Source organism: Callithrix jacchus, chromosome 3 (genome assembly GCF_049354715.1).
Source record: "Callithrix jacchus isolate 240 chromosome 3, calJac240_pri, whole genome shotgun sequence".
In the NCBI taxonomy this organism is placed as follows: Eukaryota; Metazoa; Chordata; class Mammalia; order Primates; family Cebidae; genus Callithrix; species Callithrix jacchus.
In genome coordinates, this window is record NC_133504.1 from 98,474,441 (window position 1) to 98,489,591 (window position 15,151).

General features: G+C 42.1%; 1 protein-coding gene across 4 annotated transcripts in view; it reads right to left on the bottom strand.

Annotated features, from left to right (window-relative positions):
- Positions 1 to 9,166, bottom strand: part of METAP1 (methionyl aminopeptidase 1) — a 50,984-nt gene extending 41,818 nt beyond the window's left edge. For 2 of the 4 annotated variants that reach the window (XR_008480148.2, XM_002745570.7), the window contains exon 1: positions 9,020 to 9,166. Coding sequence is in view for 2 of the 4 variants with exons in the window: in XM_002745570.7 (XP_002745616.1) it covers positions 9,020 to 9,133 (114 nt within the window). In the remaining 2 variants the exon portion in view is untranslated. Of the gene's footprint in view, positions 1 to 2,563; positions 5,587 to 8,685; positions 8,860 to 9,019 lie in introns of those variants that run through there. The other 2 variants (XM_035293273.3, XM_035293272.3) reach the window with 2 other exon arrangements.
- Positions 9,167 to 15,151: the final 5,985 nt, after the last annotated feature.

Consider the following 15,151-nt stretch of genomic DNA (forward strand, 5'->3'; position numbering starts at 1 on the left):
TCACTTTGGAAAACATCTGGTATCATCAAAATAAAGCTAAACATATAACCTATGACCCAAAAAATTTTGTCCTAGGAGTATACCCAAGAGACATTCTTGCAAACAGGCACCAAGAGTCAGGCATAAGAATGTCCAGAGCAGTGCTATTTATAATAGAAAAACCTGTAACAACCCAAATTTCCATTAACAGAAGAATGAAAAAGTTATGACATACTAATTCACTGGAATATCACACAGCAGTGAAAACAATGAAAAGGAATTAACCAGAGATACACTGAAACAGAATAAATCTCAGAACATAATAACAAACAAACAACAAAAAAGTTACGTTGTAGAAGAATACATGTAATAATTTTTTTCACAAAAAAATTTCAAAAACATTAAAAATACATTTTTTAAGAAATCAAACATAAAACGATAAACACAAAATTCAGGATATGGTGTACCTCTCGGATGAGGGACAAGGACAAAGGAGCTTTCTGTTTTCATTTGTTTTCCTGGTAATGTTCCTTTTAATAAATCAGATGGTAGGTACATGAGCATTATTATAGCATGCATATTTAGATCCCGTGGATGATTTATTGTGTTATTTTGTGTGTGTGTGGGGTGTGTGTGTGTGTGTGTGTGTGTGTGTGTGTGTGTCTGTCCAAAGTTCCTGGCTAGTAACTCCTCTAGCCCTTGCTGCAATCTTGTCATAATATTGGGTGCTTTAGGGCTGGGAAAACAGACTCATTCCAGCCTTCTCCTGCTCTCTCCTTTCACCCTACCTAAAGGCAGGTTCTCTAATTCCCACCCTCTACCTTTTAGATTGTGGACTGTAAGACTCTCATTCCAGAGAAGGTCCCACCCCGTACCCTAAAGGAATGAAGCTTCCATATTCAGAGAGCTTCCGAACAGCTAGCTGAACACTGAAACTAGTGGAGGTCATGGAAGCTCAGCGTCCCTTCCCCGACACCTCGCCCTATGCATCTCTTCATCTATATCCTCTGCAATATCCTTTACAATAAACTTGCAAAGTAAGTGTTCCTGAGTTCTGTGAGCTGCTCTAGCAAATTAATCAAACCCAAAGTCGGGGCATGGGAACTCCAACTTGAAGCTAGTCAAGTTTTAAGTTCCGGAAGCCCAAACTTGTGACTGGTGTCTGAAGGATGTGGGAAAGGGGCAGTTTTGAAGACTAAGCCCTCAATCTGTGGGATCTGACATTATCTCCAGGTAAATGGTGTAGGAAATGAACTGAAGGACACCTAGTTGGTGTCCACTGCAGAAATAATTGCTCACTTGATAGTGAGGAAAAACACCCCATACATTTGGTTATAGAAGTCTTCTGTGTTGATGACTGTTGTGCTATGAGAACAGAGGGAATTAAATTTGAGGCTTTTTCCCCAAACATTTACTAATATTTTATTTTACTCAATATCAAAAAACAATTTAGAAAACAAACATCTATAGATTCTGACTTTATGGTCCTTAAAACTTTAATTCAAAAGGAATATTAAATTATTCTATCACTTGTTTAGTAGAGAACAGTGAGAAGTTATCAGTATTCTAACAATCAATCCCATCCCTATCACCGGTTAGTGAAATAATTAGTAATAACATAAATCCCCACTCAGAAGACAAAAAAAAGTTATGCCATGTCTAAAACCCAATGGCACTTACATTTACCTATTTTATTGAATGATTTAAAGCACGTAACTTGCTGGATAAGACAGGGTTAAACCTTCAGAATGTGATGCAAAGATGGGTTTGCACTTTTGAACTTAAATCAAGGCAGAATCATTAAACACACATTCAAAACACGGAGAAGTCTCTGTTACCTCCCACTTTATAATGATAAGGGAAATTGCTGAAGTTATAATTTCACTTATCATTTATATCCTAACCACTCTTTAAAGGCTTGAGCCTGTGACCCAGATACATGCCACATTAGCAGATAGCAGACCCCAATTAACAAGGACTCTTTTTGGGGTTTTTTTTTTTTTTTTTGAGACAGAGTCTCATTCTGTTGCCCAGGCTAGAGTGCAGTGGCACAATCTCAGCTCAACGCAACCTCCACCTCTTGGGTTCAAGTGATTCTTGTGAGTCAGTCTCCCAAATAGTAGCTGGGATTACAGGCATGCACCATCACCACCCAGCTAATTTTTTTATTTTTAGTAGAGACAGGGTTTCGCCATTTCGACCAGGCTGATCTTATAGCAAAAGACCCACATGCCTCAGTCTCCCAAAGTGCTGGGATTACAGGCATAAGCCACCACAAGCCTGGCCTTTTTCGAAACACTTTCTAACAGACATGGCACAGCTCTGGTATATCAGGAAGAAATCTTTACTGAGACTTGCAATAAGTCAGGTTACTGGAGATAAAAACCGGAGAGAACTTACTTACAACTCATAAAGCATGATAAGTTCCATGGGGTCCCTCCCTATCCTAGTTTCATCTAAAAGCTGCCCCACACACACAAAATGAGGAAGGCAGGTCTGGCTTACAGAGTGTTTTGAATTGCTCTTTATTCAAAGCCAGAGACAAGACTGATACCAATCAAAGAAATCAAAGTAAAATACTTACCATTGTTGAACTGGGAGCACTACCTGCCCAAGCATGAATGAATAAAAGAATGCTTCATGTTAAAACTGCAAGGTCAGGAGTTCAGGATCAAGCAGAAAGGGTTATAATTACATTTATATTCCATTACATTAAAACTTTAATACAGAAAAAAAAATAAATAAAATAAAAAATAAAAAAACTTTAATACAGAATGAAGCTCAATAGTTGCTTTATAAAGTATTCCTGCCTATTTAATATCTATCTAAAAGGGTTTGCTACTACAGTAATACCAAAGACAATTACAGAACCAGTTACCATGCCACTGCTTTTCTTCCTAATATCTAGAGCTGGAATGAGCTTAGCTATGTATACTCATGTCTGTCACCCCTACCAAATTTACTAAAACCTAACTAAAATTTTGCAAATATGCTAAACATGAAAAAAATTTACCTTAAAAAACCATGACTAACACATGATTTCAATCCACAAACTAAGTGAACAGTATAAGATCACATTTCCTATAGCACTTCCATTTCCAAAAACATAACTCAGACTTGTATAACTTTTGACTGCCTACCAACCAAATGACGCCGGTTTTGTTTTGTTGTTTTTTCTTTTTTACAAATTCTACCGTAATACAGGTATACTTCATGCCAAAACTTCACAGGTTACCAGAAGGCCCTCAAACCAACAATAATTCACTAAGTACACTGTGAGAACTACTGTTGTGGACAAGGACATAGAATCAGCTTAGGATGGTTCAATCCTGGGTTCAAGTACCAATTCATGCACCATTATTCTACGTTCCTGAGTAAGTCAAAATGATTTAAATTTTCCAGGAACATTTACTGAAGAGTAAACAACAGCTAAAAAAATTGAAAAGAAATTAAATTCAACTATAAGTGAATAAATGACAGTGCATTCATAACAGTCTTTATAAAGGATAATGTAAATGTAGCCATGACATGATACTACCAAAACACTGGTTAAGACATAAGGATGAGAAAATTCTCTAAGATTATATGTGCTACGGTTGTCATTTTTGTAAAAATATACACAACTATGTGCATATGAATAAATACACAAATATGTTCTTAAGAATACATACCAAAATTTCACAGAAATGATCACTGGGTAACTAATTATTTTTACCTATATTCTCTATTTTTCTACAATAAAAATTCACGAAATTATTTTTGTTTTAAAAAGACTCATAATTTCTCTTGTGCCTGTAATCCCAGCTACTCAGGAGGCTGAGGCAGGAGAACTGCCTGAACCCAGGAAGCGGAGGTTGTGGTGAGCCAAGATCACGCCATTGCACTCCAGCCTGGGTAACAAGAGCGAAACTCCGTCTCAAAAAAAAAAAAAAAAAAAAGACTCATAATTTCTCTTTACCTTCATCCTATCTTTTTGCTTATAAGAAGCTATGAGATTTGTACCTAAATCCAGCTAACTTACAATCAGTGTCTAAGGGTGGTCTTAAGTAATATGAAGAATTTAAAGAAAATCCCTATAAATAAAAAAGCAGAACATGATAATATCTCCAATGATGAAGATGAATTCCAGAAACACCCTGCACTGGCAGGAATGTTGTTACTGAAGGAGAAAGTTTCAGAGGACACAGTTGCATTTCAAAGATACCACAGGCCTTCCCTACCTTCTAACTCCAACCTACAAGACATTCAGTAAGACTTTCTTCCAGCTGGGTGCAGTGGCTCATGCCTGTAATTCCAGCACTTCAGGAGGCCGAGGCAAGTGGATCTCCTGAACTCAGGAATTTAAGACCAGCCTGGGCAACATAGCGAAACTTTGTCTCTACCAAAAACACAAACAATTAGCCAGGTGTGTCGTGGCTCGGACCAGTGGACCTAGCTACTTGGGAAGCTAAGGTGGGAGGATCACTTGACCTGGGAGATGAAAGTTACAGTGAGCCCAGATCGTGCCACTGCACTCCAACACTCTAACCTGGGTGTCAGAGTAAGACCCCATCTCAAAGAAAAGAAAAAAAAAATTGTCTTATTGTTAAAAAAATAAAAAGACTTTCTGGATTCACTTAATCATGGTACCTGCCACTTCTTCAAAAGAATCTATTATGGAATTTGTCAAAAATATTCATAAACAAGTAACATTTCTCCTCAAAGATTTTTAAGCATTCCTTGGTACTAATTTTAATAACATTACATATGAGGTTATATTCTTAATAAAGCCCAAATTTACTATACACTGTATAAAGCACTCTGGATGCTCTCTTACCTTCCACTCAACTCCATGAACAGGATACTTCATTAGGCATAGGAGAGGACTTACCCAGGGATATGGGAGCAAAATCCAGGTCTCCTTACCCTTACACTATGCTTACTACTTTTTATGTTTTTATGCCTTATAAATACAAACAGCTACCAATCACTCAGGTCCCTCCCAGCTGATCCTCTAACCAGAGGAGATAGCAACTGTCCTATGTGATTCACAAAGTTAAACAGCAGCTAAAAAACTGAAAAGTAACTAAATTCAACCATAAGCAAATAAATGACAGTATATCCACAATATAGTATACTGTTCAGCATTTACAAAGGATAATGTAAACACAGAATTTGTTTTCTATTGCAAGACCACTAATTTCCTTTCTTTCATTTAATGAACTGAGTCCCTCTATGGGCAAGACACATTGGAAAATACAAAAATGAGTAACGCACACCCTCTGTCCTCAAATAATTCTTACACATAAATAAAAAATACGTACACAAATAGGAAGGAACTTCTATCAATAAATACAATCGAACATCAAGAACTCTTGGAAAAACTCAGTTTTCAAGTCAAACTGGTTGTGCTCCTCTAAAGAACAAAAGCTTTTCTTAAAGTTAAACATCATATGCTGAGTGGTGGCTCACGCCTGTAATCCCAGCACTTTGGGAGCCGAGGCAGGTGGATCACAAGGTCAGGAGATGGAGACCATCCTGGCTAACACAGGGAAAGCCCATCTCTACTAAAAATACAAAAAATTAGCCAGGCGTGGTGGCATGTACCCATAGTCCCAGCTACTCAGGAGGCTGAGGCAGGAGAATCGCTTAAATCCAGGAGGTGGAGTTTGCAATGAGCACAGAGCATGCCACTGTACTCCAGCCTGGGCAACAGAGCAAACTCCACCTCAAAAAAAAAAAATTAAGCATCCTAGATAAAATATTTTTACCTTCCTAAACATAAAACAGTATAACAGTAAAATGAGCTAACATTCATTAAGTTTACTAATATGCTAAGAGTTTTACATATTTTGCATGTAGTCTTCATCAAAACCCTGAGGTAGGTATTATAAATAGCCCCATTTTAAAAAGATACAGCTGAAAAAGAGACAGGTTATTTGTCTAAAGTCACATAACCAGTAAATGATGGGATATCTCTCTATTCTGCCTTTTGATGTATTTATTCATTAATTCAAACATTTAATGGCCACCTACTGCATACAGAGAGCATTATATGAGGAAATGAGGACAGGGCAGTGAACAAGACAGATCATTCATAAAGTTCACCTTCTGACTGAAAAACAGATATTCTCATTTTTCTAACAAGTGAGGTAATCATAGATTGTACAAAACGTTATAAAGGAATAAACAAGGTGGTGTGACCAAATAACTGGGAATGCCTTACTTCTGCTAATGGTGTGACAGAAAGGCCTCTTACAGTTTTGTTCTGTTTGTTCCCAAAGACAAGCTGGCTGGACAGCCAGGCCAGGGACCAGAACAGTAAAAGAAAGACCACTTCTAACAAAAATGATCAGAGTGTCAAGGAAAATCCCTAATTTCTCCTTTTTTGAGTTTCAGTCTCGCTCTGCTGCCCAGCATGGAAAGCAGTGGTGCAATCTGTGCTCACTGCAACCTCCACCACCCAGGTTCAAGGGATTCTCATGCCTCAGCCTCCCAAGTAGAGCTTGGGCTACAGGTGTGTGCCATCACACGCAGCTAATTTTTGTATTTTTAGTAAAGACAGGGTTTCAACATGTTGCCAAGGCTGATCTCGAACTCCTGACCTCAGGTGATCCGCCAGCCTGTGCCTCCCAAAGTACTGAGATTACATGCATGAGCCACGGTGCCCAGCCAAGCCCATATTTTATCACAGATGTACAAAGTGGCTTAGGATAAGTTACAGTGACATGATCAAGGTCTCAAGCTGGGACTGAGGGAATAGCTGTGATTTCAGAAGACAGCTGACATTCTGGAAAGGAAAGAATATAAACACAGCCTCTGGTTAGAGCAAGAGACTCAGAAGAGGGGCCCTGATTGTGGGGCTGGAATTCTGAAAGCAACGGGGTTATAAGCATAATCAGACTGTGGGAAAAATAACTTCTGTACAAAAGGTTTTGTTTGGTTGGGTTTTTTTGTAGGTGTTTGCAAGGGGAGGAATTACAATAGAGAAATAAATTAGAAAATAATTAGAAATAAATAAATAAAAATAAGAGACTCAACAACTGATTTGGCGGGAAATTTTAAAAGCTGGCCATTGGAGGTGGTAACAGAAATGAAGAGAGACAGCAGCGACAACCACTCTGGGAATATGTGAATGTCTAACAGTGATACCAGAAATATACCTCAGAATCCAACATCTAAATACCTCCAATCCCAAAATACAGACTAAACCCTGGATGTTTTGTTTTCACAAATCTGTCTAACATTTTTTTCACAAACCCCAGTGTTTCACGAATGTGGTTTCATGCTAACTTTAAAAAATTTTATATAGAAGAGTGTCTATACATATTAATTCATTTATCATTGCATTTTGCAATGTGTTTAAAAGTTATTCTACTCATATGGTACACAACTGTCAAAAGCAAACTACTGTTTCTTAAGTTCAGGTCCCACACTGGCCACAACAAGATAGAATTTGGAAATTTTAAAGAATCTAATGGACCTTTACTAGGTTTAACACGAGTAATACTTAACATCTTAAACCTAGTACAGGTCCTTTAGATTGCTGAGTAATGCTATTTTTAGATCCAGCAACACTACTCCACGTGCAAGTTTTTCCAAATGATACTAACAAGGTCAAGGATCATATCCTACCTAAAACCAAGACTATATAACACAGCTAAGACCTCTTGCAATGGCTTACCTACAAGTACTATGACGTAAAGATTGTATTTATTTATGTTGCATATTGGAAAACATTTTTATTATTTGTATTGTGTTCATATTGCCTTCATTATTCATATTTTTATTTATGGCAGTGTTAAATCCTACTACAATCCTTTAAAACTATAAAAGGCCTTACACTGTAACAGCATTTCACGTTCCTCGAATAATTTGGGTCTCAGAAGAAGCTTGTGAAATTTACAAGGAAAGCTGTAATCATCCCTTCTGTACAGGGTAACACTGGCATTCAGAAAGATTAAGTAACTTGACTAAATTCAAGATCTCACAGTAATTGGCTAAGACAAGGCCCCAATCAGGCCTTCTAAGTATTCCTGCTCTCCTCCCCACAGGGCACTACTAATTTAATATTTGAATATTCATGTGCCTCTCTTCAGTAAACCTGGACTGTAACTAAGGGTCATACTATTAACACCCAGCCCTTATCCTGGGTCTCTAAATGCAGCAGCAACACTAGTACTCTTTAGCAAACAGAAACACAAGCACACGCGTCAATCAGGATCCCATTCAACGCTGGGTTTGCTCTCCACTGCACAAAACTTAATAAAATACACTACAGCCTTCAAGCCTAATCCTCAATGGAACTGTCCTTTTCACTCTGTGAAATTCAGTCACTGAGAGGTGACTCATCCCATTAACGTACAGTTTTGTAAATTAATAATTTTGGATGTTGAAGGAAAAGAATGAATTACACAGACCCCTCCCTACCCCACCCTCAAAGTTAAGCTTAAGTGTCAAACCACAGTAGTAAAGCACAAAAAAGTGGGGCCAGAGCCAGCTAGCGTTCCTCCTCTTTGCGACTCCGACCGTCCTCGGGCCACCTATCTCTCAGAGCCCGGGGGGTGGCTTCCGCCCCTCATCCCGCAGGGACCCCAGGTACTGCCCAGCCCCGTAGCCTAGAGCGTCCAGACCGGAGCCCCGTCGGAGCTGCGGCTCTGGAGGCTCCCGACGCTCTAGCTGCCCGCTATCCCGGCGCCGCTACCTGTACCCCGGCAGCCCGCACACCTGGCGGCCCCCGCCCCAGCGCAAGGAACTGGCCCGGGAACGCAAAGCCCTAGCGAGGCCGCGCGACTCCGGGTATGCCCGCTTCCGCCCCAGCCCACATGGCAGCGGCGGGCCGTGCCCCCGCCCCCGCGAGAGCCCCGCGCTACTCGGGAGGAACCCGGGGGCCCGGAGACCAGAGGGGGCGTTGGCGACGCGGGTGAGGGGAGGAGGAAGCGCGGCCGAGGGGAAGAGGAGGAGCGCGTCCCGACTCGCCGCAAGGGCGGGAGGAGCCAGCAGAGGAGAGGCGAGAGGGGTCTCGCGGCGGCGGCAAATCCGCGGGGCAGCGGGCGTCTACCTGCGAGCAGAAGTACGAGCCTTGGATGCCCAGCTTGATGCAGGTGGGACACTGGAGCTTGGCCTCGCTGCTGCAACCGTCTGTCTCGCACACTCGCGTCTCCACGGCCGCCATGCTGCCTGCCCGCTGTAGGAGCGCCTCACCGAGGAAAAGGAGGCGGCGGGAGGGAGGAACGGCCGGGCGAAGGGGAGGGCAGAATGACCGAGCCAGGGGAGGAGCTCAGCCAGCCGCGGGCCTGGGCGCGAGAGGGGGTGGAGCCCAGCGCCACCCGGGACCACGCAGCGCGCCCCGCCCCCGCCACCGCCCCACGCGCGCAGCTGGTGCCCCGCCCCGCCCCCTTCGCCCCGCCCCCCCTTCAGCGGTCCCTGCCCGCACCCGCCTCCCGACGGCACGCACAGGGAGGCAGCGAGGGAGCTCGGCTGGGCCCCCACGCTCGGCGCCCTTGGGCGTCTGCCAGCAGCCAGCGCGACCTGCCGGCGCCTGGCAGTGAGAAGCCGCCCTCACGCGGCGCACGCTCTGTACCTACAATCAGATAAGGCAGTCTTCCTCACTGACGCACGCCCAAGAGCCCTGAACATCCCCGACACGCGCAGGCGGCCGAAGAGGGCGCTGCGCTCCTCTGCGTTGGTTCCCCCCGGCCGCTCCTTGGAGAGCAGTCTCCTAGGTTACGCCTGTTTCTCACTGACAGTGTCGGGTCTGAGGCCTAAGGAACACGGCTCATTCACAGAAAGGAGAGCCATAGAGCTGTCAACGAGACGGCGGGCTGGGATTCACATCTGCCCTCCTGCCCGATTTTTTTTTCACACACCACCCCCCATTCAAAACCGATAGTACTAGTCAGCTATCAGGTAGTCAATACAAATAATAATTTTTAAAATAATCCCAGTTGATTGCTTCAGCGGTAAATGGGGGAGAATTGTGCTGATACTGAAATGTCAAAGTCAAAAGAAGCTTTAGAGGCCTTCTGCTGCGAACCTGTTGCCTCAATCTTTTCAGCTGTATCCCATATTCCCCGTGTTCTAACTCATGCTTGAGTGCCTCTCTGTCGCTAGGGGAGGAGCGAGAAACTCGTATTTACTGATGACAAAAGGCTGTAAACTTTGTTACATTGTATTTTTTAAACTTCTCCGTACTTAATACACCCCAAAAGCTCATATTACTTTTATTTTTAAGAACTTTGTTTTGGCCAGGAGGGGTGGCTCACTCCTGTAATCAATCCCAGCACTTTCGGAGGCCAGGGCATCCAAGGCACCGAGGACAGCAGATTCTTTGAGGCCAGGAGTTCGAGACCAGCGTGGCAATATGGCAAAACCCGTCTCTACAAAAACTAACAAAATTAGCCGGGCGTGGTGGCGGGCGCCTGTAGTCCCAGCTACTGAGGATGCTGAGTGGGGAGGATCCGTTGAGCCTGGGTGGACAAGGTTACAGTGAGCTATGATCCCACCTCTGTTGCCCAGGCAACAGAGCAAGACCATGTCTCAAAAAAAAAAAACAACTTAGTTTTGCATATAAGCAGTACAAATTATGTAATAAAATCAAGTAATAGAAATGTTTACATGAATACATACATATATTTTTGTATATAAGAAAAAACAGTATTATGAGTATGTATGAATATATGTATGTATGTATATATAAAATATTTTTAAATAAAAACTGTACCATACCATGTACAGTAATTTACTTACCTGATTTCTTCAATTACTATGATGTGAACTTTTTGTTTACTATTTGGTTTTTCTTTGAGACATCATTTCATTCTGTCAACCAGGCTGGAGTGCAGTGGTGTCCACAGCTCACTCAGCCTTTACATCCTGAGCTCAAGTGATGTTCCAGCCTCAGCCTCTGGAGTAGCTAGGACTACAGGCACACGGCACCTTGCCAAGCTAATTTTTTAGCTTTTTTATAGAGACGAGGGTCTCACGATGTTGTCCAGGCTGGTCTCAAACTCTTGGGCTGAAGTGATCCTGTCACCTCCACCTCCCAAAATGCAGGGATTACTGGCTCAAGCCACAGCACCCAACATATGAACTTTCTTCGTTGTCATCAATTATACTTTTACCACATAATTTTAATGTCTGCATAATATCCTATTGTATGGATAACTTACTGAACCAAATCCACTAATAACGGACATCGAGGTTATTTTAAATTGTTATCTATTACAAATAAGGTTTCAGTGAATAGCCTTTTAGCTAAAACTTTACATACATCCTTATCTACAGGATGTATGTAAAGTTTTAATATATATATATATATATATTTTTTTTTTTTTTTAAATAGAGACAGGGTCTCCCTTTGTTGCCTAGGCTTGTCTCAAACTCCTGGTCTCAAGCAGTCCTCCACCTTGGCCTCCCAAAGTGCTGCTATTGCAGGCATGAGCCACCATGCTGGCCTTCAGATATATTCTTAAAAGTGGAATTGCTGCATCAAGAGTTTTCGGTCTTTTTTCTTTATATAGTTTGCCATATTTTTACATATCTCAGTGTAACTCCCTATAAAACATTTATCATTTAAAAAGGAAAAATAGGCTGGGCACGGTGGCTCACACCTGTAATCCCAGCACTTTGGGAGGTCGAGGTGGGTGGATCATGAGGGCAGCAGTTCAAGACAAGCGTGGCCTATATAGTAAAACCCCATCTCTACTAAAAATACAAAAATTAGCCAGGTATGGTGGTGGGTGTCTGTACTCCCAGCTACTTGGGAGGCTGAAGCAGGAGAATCGCTTGAACCTGGGAGGTGGAGGTTGTAGTGAGCCGAGAACGTGCCATTGCACACCAGCCTGGGTGACAGAGTGAGACTGCATCTCAAAAATAAAAATAAAAAGGAAAAACAGTAACTTTACAATGGAGAGACATGGGAGATATTCTATTGTGATCAAAGTGAAAATCACTAATAATTGGACAAACAGACATTGTATACCTCTCTATATGAACCATTGAGGAGAATACAGCATTATCTTTTGTGGTGTTCCTGAAAAAACAAATGCATAAAATGACTCTGCCTTAAACCTTCGTACTGGTTTATACTCTATGTAGTCTTCATCTTGCCCTCGTTATTCATCATGATTGTGAGATTCATCCTTGAAACTAGGGATACTTGAATCCCTAATTTATTTATTAGGGATTTTATAATTTTCTGTTCTCTGAATATACCACAATATGTGCATTCTCTTGCCAATGGATATTTAAATCTTTGTTTTCCATATTTTGCCCTTACAATCAATGCTGCCATGAATACTCTCACACTTCTGCAGAGTACATTATTTTAAGACATAAAATTGAATAATGGAATTTTCTGACAAGCATTAACACTTTTCTTGCTCTGTCATGTCCTCATACCTGAGAATGATTGTGAATAATGGGTCGGGAGTCAGAAAACTGATTCATGTGTCTAGTTCCTAATTCCTTGTCTCATATAAGACATTTAAAACCTTTGAGCTTTTGTTTCCTTATCTGTAAAATACTGTTATAAAAATCGGGCCAGGCGCAGTGGCTCAAGCCTGTAATCCCAGCACTTTGGGAGGTGGAGGCGGGCTGATCACGAGCTCAGAAGTTTTAGACCAACCTGTCCCATGTGGTGAAACCCCGTCTCCACTAACAATACAAAAATTAACCAGGCATGGCGGCAGGCGCCTGTAATCCCACCTACTCAGGAGGCAGAGGCAGGAGAATCACTTGATCCTGGGAGGCAGAGGTTGTGGTGAGCTGAGATCACGCCACTGCACTCCAGGCTGGTGACAGAGCGAGACTCCGTGTCAAAAAAAAAAAAAAAAAAAAGAAAGAAAGAAAGATTTGACAGGCCAAACCTAGGAGTGATGTATTGCACTCTACTCCATTCTACTGTACAGAATTCAGTCATTGACCACATCTTATTCTGAGGATTGCTAGAAAATGTAGTTCAGCAGTGGCCTTGGGAATAAAACAAAATTGGTTTGATCGACATCTAGCCAGGCTTTGCTACAACAATTGATAAATATTTACAGAATAAATACATTAATAAAGAAATAAAATATACATATATAAATGTTGCCTAATATCCATTTGGTTTGATTTTGTTTTTTAGCTTCTCAATAATGACTTCGAGTTGAATTTGCATCAGCTAAAATGCCTAAAGCATTTTCACTATTTGCTGTTAAGGCCCCACTGAGAGAATAGTAGTTTCCCAAAAGGCCCACTTCTGGCCGGGAGTCATGGTGCATCCCTGTAATCCCAGCACCTTGAGAGGCCAAGTGGAGGATGGCTTAAGTTCAGGAGTTCAAGACCAGCCTGATCAACATAAGGAGACCCCCGTTTTTACAAATAATTTTAAAAGTTAGCCAGGCATAGTGGCACATGCCTGTAGCCCCAGCTACTCAGGAGGATGAATTAGGAAGATTCATCCCCTCCTGAACCCAGGAGGTTGAGGCTGCAGTGAGCTATGATCATGCCACTGCACTACAGCCTGGGTGACAGAGTGAAACCCCCAGCTCAAAGAAAAAAAAAAAAGTTCCATTTCCCAGAGGAGATGGGTTTGGAGAAATTTGTCACTAAATGTTGCTGTTACTCCGTTACAAGGCCCATTTTCTAGCATGGGCCTCACAGACTAAACCCATTCTCCGACAACATTATGACAACATCTACCTCTTCCTTAGGAGACAGAGCCAAAAGTTCTTTTTCTTGAAATTTTGCTTCCAAAATCTCACTTGGATGATTCCTAATATGTTTCTGTTGGTCAAGAAACTACCTTTTTCTATTCTATTCTTGAGCAAAAGTTGCCTCACTTGAGGATTTGCTTTTACTCCGCCTCAATCACCTTCGCAGGTGGGCAGCTCTGGATCAGGTGAATGATGCAACTTCTGAAGTCAGGGCCTTCAGAGATCTGGAGCTTCCACCTCAATCACCTTCACAGATGGGCAGCCCTGGATCAGGTGAATGTTGCAACTTCTGAAGTCAGGGCCTTCAGAAATTTGGAGCTTCAGCCTCAACCCCTCTTAGAACAATCTTTCTCAGTAGGTACCCAATAACCACATAAGACTTTTGGGTAGGGGTTATGTTTCTTTTCTTTTCCTTATATGGCTAGCTGCCTAAAAATTTGATTTTAGGGGAGTGGAGACATAAATAAGGTAAACAATATAGCTTCTAGATGATAACACTGGTCAGTATCCTCACGACCTTATGAAAGGCAATGATTCCTTAAAGAGGACAGGAAAGCTTCATTCATTGAAGCCCACCCTTTCCCCCCTGCTCTGCAGACCATCTTTGTCTTATACCAAGCGACTGTGAATGGATTCATGTCAACATTCAATATTATTCTATTTGCCTATCCCTGGCCTCTACACAATACAGCCTTATTTACTGTAGCTTTATAATAAGTTTTGATATCTGACAGAGCAAGCCCTCACATTTAGTTCTTTTTTCAAAGTAGTTGCAGTCTGTAACACCAAGGAAGGCTGAGAGTATAAGAGCTCAAAAGGAAAGAGTCGGTGCAGGGGTAGGATCCATGCAGCCCAGAATAGACTGTCTGAACCTAAACAAGATGTGGAGGGCTCCATGCAAGGAAGCAGCTTAGCGCTGAGGCTGACTGCCAGAGCCTGACACCCACCTTAACTTGCTCAAGTTCAGACTCCCACACGAGAACTGCCTCTTTTTGGGAATTCCCTTTTCATCTTGGTCAGGCTCTAATACTCAGTATCAAGAGGGTGTCTCCCTGAAGGGGATGGCTTGGAGTAGGATGTCAGAGCCTCAAAACAATGATTAGGACATCTCTGCGGTGCAAGGGTCCAGGCTGGGATTTTATAACCTGGGTAGGTTGCAGTGAGCCAAGATGGCGCCACTGCACTCCAGCCTGAGTGACCGAGTAAGACCCAGTCTCAAAAAAAAAAGAAAAAAGAAAAGAAAGGGGAGACCAATGTGGGATGTTAGAGCCCAAAGATGGTAAGAAGGGAGGTGCAGAAGCAGCAATGGAGATTGGTTTTATACAGGGGTATCAATCAAGTAAATAAATATATTAGGGATAATTTAGTCAGTTTCTCACTCGCAGAGAAGGAAGTTACAAATATGGAAAGGCAGAAAATGAAAATAAACTGTGTAGTATTGAACTGGATTTGGATGAATCAGTGTGAACAACAGTTTTCAACATATATAGATGGCT